Below are 8,502 nucleotides of genomic sequence, written 5' to 3'. Positions count from 1 at the left end.
TCTTGAAGTGAGGCCTCCAGAACTGCACACAGTACTCCAGGTGTGGTCTGACCAGTGCCGTATACAATGGGACTATGACATCTTGTGATTTTGATGTGATGCCCCTGTTGATACAGCCCAAAGTGGCATGTGCCTTTTTTACCGCTGCATCACACTGCCTGCTCGTTTAGTTTACAATCCACAAGTACCCCAAGGTCTCGTTCACACACAGTGCTACCTAGAAGCGTATCCACCATCCAGTAGGCATGCTTTTCATTTTTCTGACCCAGATGCAGAACTTTATACTTATCTTTATTAAATTGCATCTTGTTCTCATTTGCCCATTTTTCCATTGTGTTCAGATCTCGTTGAACTCTGTCTCTATCTTCCGGAGTATTTGCCAGTCCTCCCAATTTGGTGTCATCTGCAAACTTGATGAGTAGTCCCTCTACCCCCTCATCTAGATCATTAATAAATATGTTAAAAAGTACCGGGCCGAGCACCGAGCCCTGAGGTACCCCGCTACTCACCTCTCTCCAGTCTGATGAAACACCATTGACAACAACTCTTTGAGTGCGGTTCTCTAACCAATTCCCTATCCACCTAACTATCTGAAAATCCAGATTGCAGTCCTTCAACTTATCCATCAGAACATCATGGGGAACCTTGTCAAAAGCTTTACTAAAATCCAAGTAAATGACATCAACCGAATTTCCCTGATCCAGCAAACCTGTTACTTGGTCAAAAAAGGAAACTAGGTTGGTCTGGCAGGACCTGTTGGAGACAAATCCATGCTGACTTCCTTGGATCACCAAATTGTCCTCCAGATGTTTGCAGATCGCTCCCTTTAATATCTGCTCCATTATCTTCCCCACAACTGAGGTCAGACTCACTGGTCTGTAGTTTCCTGGGTCATCCTTCCTCCCTTTTTTGAAGATCGGAATAACGTTTGCTCTCTTCCAGTCCTCCGGGACATCTCCAGTCCTTAAAGAGGTTCCGAAGATGATGGACAAGGGCTGTGCAAGTTCTCTGGAAAGTTCTTTTGAGTACTCTCGGGTGCAAATAAAATATTTTAATGGAGGTTGGAATATTTAATTAGGATGTACTCATTCAACACATAGTCAAACATTTGCATACTGTTTCAAATGTTAACATGTGAGTTGGGTTATAATTATAGTTGTCAGTTTTGAAAAAATGATGGGTGCTGCCAGAACTAAATCCCACCTACTGATTTAAGAAGCTAATTTGCAACAGTACCAAAGATTAACCATTTTTCTCATGTCATAGGGATCTATGGCTAAGAGCTACTTGATCATATGTCTGGATTCCAAGTAACAGGAGATGAATCCTGTTGATCTAATGCCGCCAAAATAGATGGAATTCAAAAGAAATTGGCATTTGGGAATAGGCATATCCATCAGGATTCAGCCAATTTTCTCACTCAATGTCACCCAATTCTCCTCACTGCAGCTCCTGTTCCACATGGCTTTTGTATATTCAGGTTCCATGATCCTCGGCATAATTTTTTTTTAAGGTCATAAGAGCTTCCATCTCATGGCTGAGTGACGTGACTCTCACAGGTTAGTAAGAATATTAAGGAGGTTCTCCAAGCATTGGGAATTCAACTATTTACTATTTATTCATTCCAGGTGAGTTAACCAGACCCCCACGAAACTTTCTGGAGATTTCTAATCCAAGCTCTGACCCCTCAGTCTAATCTGTTGCTATGTCATGTGCTTTCCAGTTTGTCTTGTCAATTCAGCCTTCTAAGGAATTATACACACATGGGATGGCCAGTGGTTCCCATCTCATTTTCTTTTTCCACCGTATACCATAAATGAACAACACAGAGATTATATTTAAAAAATCTGTATTCAGTAATATTCACATCGAAGTGTGTATTTATACATATGTATACAATTAAAATTATGAATGTTTCTAAATATTTTATGTATCATACATATATTTATATGTATAATTACATATCCACAGAAATTGCTTTGCTGCACTACAGCCAGCTGTTGAAGCAGAAACAGGTTTCACAATAGGACTCCCAGATATGCATATATTCTGGCTGTTTCATTTTGCAAATTTATTTACAACTTATCTAGACCATAATAAATGATTACATGTTATATAGTACAAACATAATAGTAAAGGTTTGGGGGTTTTAAATACAAAGACTGCAAATGAATACATGAAAAATTACATACCATATACAGTATTTATAATTTATAAATGCAAAGTTAAGACCTCTTAAGTTATTGCACTTGCATATTTCTTTTTACAAAGAGGATTTTTAAGTATATCGTATATCCCATCTCCCAAATATCGTAAATTGGATATTGTTGCCTTCTCCCCAGAACAACCCATTGGAACCTGGGCATGCATGGATCTATTCTACAATCCAATCACTAATGTTTAGAGTGTATGTCAGATGACACACCCAAATATACAGTTGAGCACAGTTTTTGGTCAGCAAGGAACATTTTAAAAAGAAAACGACTATGAAGTGCCTTTGATAGGCTTGAATTTAAGAATTATCATCTGATGTTCCTGATACCAATTAAGGGGAAAGTAACTTCTTGAACTCAGAACAAATGCACTCATCCTCTCTGGTGCACTGCATGGGACTGCATCACAGTGTTTTAAGTTTCTACAGAAGACTCATAACTATACATGCACTTATAGGCCTTCTGCAGTTTGATGCAAATAAATGCCACCAATGTTCTATGTAGTTTTAACACTGGCTGAGGAAAGACTCAGATCTGTTAACAAAAAATGTTATACAGATAATACAAACAATTCTATTTATGCCATTCATGTAGAGTATATATTATTGTGTCATTGGGTACCACACTGCACGGCCCATCTGAGCGAATTTGTAGCTTTCTGTGTTCCCTTATTTTAAAATTAAAATATTTGGCCATTCTAAAAGTACTAGACAGTATACTACAGAATGTCTGTAGAACACTGAATCATTTTGTAACATCGCTGCCATTCTAAAATTTGTCTTAGAATAGTGCAATTTTCAGTGAATTAGTCTGAGATACAATCATAGAATCATAGAATCATAGAGTTGGAAGGGGCCATACAGACCAGATCTGGAGTCTAATTTAATACACTAGTGTCATGGGCAAAATCATTTCTATTTCTACATCAAGCTAAATTATTCTTCATTGAAAAACATAGGGCAAATAATATATGCTTAACATTAGTATTCAATATGTATGCATATTTAAGGCCTGCTTGTGTCTTCCTTGGCCCTTAAAATTTAACTATAGGGAGACTAACAGGATGTCCTAGCCTCACATAATTCCATCCTCTTTTCCTCACACCATGACTGGAATTAATACCTGAACTATAGAGATCCTGAATTTACCATGGTCTGACTTCTCCCTGACTTCACCCATGCAGAAGAAACTGTGGTAGGAATGGGGGAATGCTGGGAGCCCAAGACTTACTCCAAGTCTCACAGCATCTGATATTCTGGAGTGAAGCAGTAAGTAAAGAGACTTAATTTTAAAAACTATTTCACAGCTTTAAACATTCCCTTTATTGTTTTTACTAGAAACTAACCAATAGCTGAAGTTGTAATGGAGGGCTTTACTTGCACATGCTTTGTTTGCAATTTCTTCCTTTTGTATGCTGCCATACTGAAGGTATCCCAAATGATATTTGCAACCAAAATATCTGTCAGCTGCTATTTGACACATTACCAGTATTCCACACATGAATACCTTTTTAAAAAGTAACTTAAAGTATTACAAGAATCAGTTAAAATAGTGACTTCTTTTAACTTCTGATATAATTATTGGTTTCTGAATTCTTACCTTTTATGAGAAACCATTCAATTGGTAATAGGGATGTTCTATAAGCACTGGGACAATATCGTGAAAGAACTATCATGCTCATTCCATTAACTGGGAAGGTTATTTAAGAACATGGAAAACAGAGCAGTTATGTAATACTGCCAAGAACATTACATGTCTAAAGGTATGATCCATCTACCTTCTGAGATTCTTTTAACACTGTAAAAAAGAAATATGCTCAACTGACAAGGTGAAGAGAATATTATAGTTATCTAAATCCAAAACAAAATATGTTCATACTTTCAGTGTCTGATGCCTAAACCCCCTTACTGATTGAAAGGAAGGCCTGGTGTGACTCAGCCATTCATGCAATCCCTCTACAAACTATTTTCATGACAGTCCATTCAAGTGGGAATCACATCAGGAACATGAATTAGTCCACCAATATGAGTTCCCACACACAAGCATCAATAGGATAGAATGGGTACACTCATCTGTTATATATATTACTGCAATATGAACCAATTCTCAAAATCTGCATGCTTTGAATATCTGTCAGCTTTATCATGCCACACATCCAGAATGGTTTCTGGCACATCACTGTCATTTTTCTAGATGTACACAAAATACAATTTAGATCAATAATAAACAGCCTATGTTGCTTCATGGGATTTGCTGTCCATCTGAACCAAGTCAGATCATATTAGGTGTCCATATCTATTTTTCTTAATATCTGTTTGGTTCATCTGGGCAGTAATGTTCAACTCTGTAAAGCTGATTAAAACAAATGGGCAGAATATCACTTCTTCAAGACCCAAGTCTTTAAAATGATTTGCTAGAGCTCAAATGTAAACTTACACATATGCTAAGAATCAAGTATTTCTTCCCCCCCCAAACATTACAGCATATTGAAGAATGGAAAGACATTTACATTTACATTTATAATTAGATGTTATACAGTTGTTGTTCTGCATGTATCCCTATAAAAAGTACGATATGCATTTCAGAGGAGGAAAATACTATAGTGAAGTCTGTTTCTAATATTCCTTCATAATGTTTTAAGTGTACTTTTAAGCATCTTACCAATGATTTAATTTTTTCAGGAAAAATAGCATTTTCAGAATCACAGTATATTAATTCATTGTCAAAAAAATACCTAAGTACACCAGTCATTTTCACAGTTCACAGATAGTTTCTCAGGTAGTATTGGAAAACCTTTCCATATGCCAGTGCAGTCCTAAACAGAGTTACATTCTTCTAAGCACAATGAAGTCAATGAACTTAAAAGGATATAACTCTGTTCAGGATTACACTGTAAATTCCTAAAAAGTAACAGATGAAGCTGTCTTAATACAATGTTTCCAATGTCCCTTTCAAACAAATTACTAAATAGTATGTGTCTTGTGAGAGAGCAGGATTATGACTGTTCTCTGGGAGTCCTTGGCCAACTCCAGGACCCTCCACAGCTTGGTGTAGTGGTCATGAGCGAGGCCTTCTAATCTGGCGAGCCGGTGACCTTGGGCTTGCCACAGCACTTATAAAGCTGTTCTGAACGAGTAGTGATATCAGGGCTCTCTCAGCCTCACCTACCTCACAGGGGGTCTGTTGTGAGGAGAGGAAAGGGAAGGCAAATATAAGCTGCTTTGAGTCTCCTTTGGGTAGAGAAAAACGGCATATAAGACCCAACTCTTCTTCTTCTACATGTCAGACATGATCTTGAAATGGGACATACATGTGTAGAGTCCAATGTACATGACCCTTATTCTTAGAATTGGGATATGTGTGTAAAGACTGGCAAACAATTGCTAGACTTCCACAAATGAAATATAGCACCCAACAGTTAGATGTCAGCCAGGGTTATACAACTGGTATGATTTTGCTCCCCATCAGCTCTTACATACTCTACATCAGGGGTAGTCAACCCATGGAACTCCAAATGCCCATGGACTACAATTACCATGAGCCTCTGCCAGCATTTGATGGCAGGAGCTCATGGGAATTGTAGTCCATGGACATCTGGAGGACCACAGGTTGACTACCCCTGCTCTACATGCTTGAATGTTTGTAGGTACAGCTAGAAAATGAAGGGCAAAGAAAAAGACATATGAGTTCCATAACCATTCAAGTCAATAGCTGAATGTTCACTGAGGTCAGTGAGGCTAGTATTACACCCCACTGCTTAAGTTCTACACCGTATAAAATTAAATAAATGCTTGTACTATGTCTAAAACCCAGTTCTGCAAAGAGGTATACACATACTTAATGCAACAAAATAATCTGCAGAACTGGGAGCTAAGTCAGGACAGACTTTCATTCACAGTATTCAAGTGCACTGGTTTCCAAATTGGCTTACTTGTTCAGCAGGCAACTCTACAGCTGAAAGTGTCTGCCTACAAGGCTACGACAGAAGGAATGGGGGGTGGGGGGGGGCATCCAAGTTGTTTAGAAGCTTCTTGGGAAGGGTAGAATGGTACATACTGAACGTTGCTGAACTATACAAAAGCTGACAGGAAGTGCCATTTCATTTATTGTGATGGTAACAATATGACTTTTAATAAATATGACTGTCTGGAAGGTCTTGTTTTCGTAGACTAGTTAGGATTTGAAGGCATCTCTAATACTTGCTAACATATACCTTACCGGCTTGACTGCTTGACACATCTCTGCCTGCATATTTAAAGTTATTTTTACTCAGGGTCACTGGTGACAAATATTCTATATTTCCAGTGTGCAAACAGACACTTTTTATAGCTTATGATGATATCAAGTTCAGTAGCCAGTCATTATAACAAATGTTCAAGAGGTACCATAGTTCAGTTGCCCCCAAGATGATAATGAGACTGTTTCTGAAGCCTTCTATCTGGAAGTTAAATTCCCTGTCCGCAGCACGATAGATTCAAGTACTGTAAACTCAATGACAGTTTCAACCCCACAGAGTTTCTGCTGGAGTTCAAATTGATTACATAAAGATAAAACAGAAACATTTACAACAGCAGTGTGGAAATATCGTTATAGCAAGAATTCCCCCTAGTGAAACTGGCATTAAAACCAGTTTACTATACCAGATGGCATAGTAAAAGTACCAAAAGAACTCCCTACTATAAAGATAAAAATTAAAAGCAAACCTCAAGTTTTGCCCTCCCAAATCCAAGTATTTTAAATTAAGGCCTCAGCAATGTAGCCCATGAGAAAAGCTAGTCTTGTATATTTACAAGCCAAACATTAGTTTTTTAACAGTTGATTCTGGAACCATTGGATTGTCAAGCTCTCTCCCAAGTCATACTGTATCTGTGAAGAAAGGAAATTCAAAATTTTCCCATTTGCAGATTTTATCTTATGGACAATGAAACAAGTACAGATGCGTAAAAAGGGAGAGAATGATGACAAAGTATTTAAATAGGAATCAGTCATCAATCTTCACTGGAAGTGAATCTGTTGTCTCTGTTTCATCTTGCTGGGCTGGTAGCCATCCATAAGCTTCTTCTCCTTTCATCACTTTTTCCCATTGTTTGAGATTTTCCCTGGAGAGGCAAAAAGGAGCCAATGTTGAACATATGTTCACTATCTTTTAAGAATGAGGTATCAATACATCTAATTCTTAACATGATCAAATATGTGAATATTTAAATCCAGAGTGTGGAGACATAAAAACACAACAATGAACTCTCTACAAACCTGAAAAATGCCCTAGGTTTACAGAAAAGTGTGTGTGTGTTTAATCCCCTCAAATTAATATAAGTTTTAAGAATGAAGCTTTGAAAAAGTGGTCATTGCTAGGCAACCACAACCATACTGCCAACCTTCAAGCTTTGGTTTCTGTCAGCAAAGGCAGTCATCATGCCCCTTTCCAAGCCTGAAGGCCTTTAGGAGCGACACCTTGGGGCCAAATTCGGCAGCAATCACTGATCACTTGATACCACATAATTTGCATATTTCACCCAGAACTAGCTGCTCATGACTGTTCAAAAATGGCCACCCCCTGAATGCTAGTGTGGTTAATGGTTAACATTTCAGACTAGGATTTGATAGACTTGGGTTCAGTTCCTTGCACTGCAGTGGAAACACATAGGGTGACCTCGGTCCAGTCACGTACTCTTAGTCTAACTTACCTCAAAGGATTGTCAAGAGAATAAAATTGAGAGCAGTATGATATGATATGGTTTGGGTCCCCATTGTGGAAATGTGGGTATGAATGAAATAAATAATAAATATAGGTGAAGATTTTGATGGCAGATAAAAGGTATATTGGTGGGTGTGCAGGCAAAAGGGAAGCAGGGAAAGGTGAGGATACTGGGGTTGCCAGGGAGAAAGAGAAAATAGTGGTGAGTGGTTAGCCTGCAATGGTAACAAAGCTACATGTGCTTCCCCTGCAACTGCTTGCAGATCTCCATTACACAACTGAGCTAGCTTAGCCCATCTGGTAGCACTACAGAACAGGGTCATAGCTTTTCCTGGTTGATGCTGCTAGAGTTAGGGAAGGGGTGAGAGATGCAGACAAGGGAGCAGATAAAATATGATGTATATCAAACTACTGATAAACTTACTGAAGAAATTGATCAATTATTGCTATAAAAATATAAACACTTTTTAAAAGTCACTAATAATGTTCCAGTATGAAGTGATGACTCTAAAGATTAAAATTGCATGGGGACTGCTAGAGATACACCATCTATATGCATTAAATATACATTACACTAAAATATGCATTAAA

The 8,502-nt window shown here is 38.1% G+C and overlaps 1 protein-coding gene across 6 annotated transcripts in view; it reads right to left on the bottom strand.

The window, feature by feature from the left end:
• Window positions 1-1,852: 1,852 nt before the first annotated feature.
• PDE10A (phosphodiesterase 10A) overlaps window positions 1,853-8,502 on the bottom strand; it is a 318,318-nt gene continuing 311,668 nt past the window's right edge. For all 6 annotated transcript variants that reach the window (XM_077347885.1, XM_077347873.1, XM_077347876.1 and 3 more), the window contains one exon: window positions 1,853-7,312. In XM_077347885.1, coding sequence (XP_077204000.1) covers window positions 7,195-7,312 — 118 coding nt within the window. In that variant the 3' untranslated portion in view covers window positions 1,853-7,194. The remainder of the gene's footprint in view (window positions 7,313-8,502) is intronic.

The sequence above is a fragment of the Paroedura picta genome, chromosome 1 (assembly GCF_049243985.1).
Source record: "Paroedura picta isolate Pp20150507F chromosome 1, Ppicta_v3.0, whole genome shotgun sequence".
Classification (NCBI taxonomy): Eukaryota; Metazoa; Chordata; class Lepidosauria; order Squamata; family Gekkonidae; genus Paroedura; species Paroedura picta.
The sequence above is the reverse complement of the archived record's forward strand: the minus strand, read 5'-3'. Positions and strand labels throughout refer to the sequence as shown.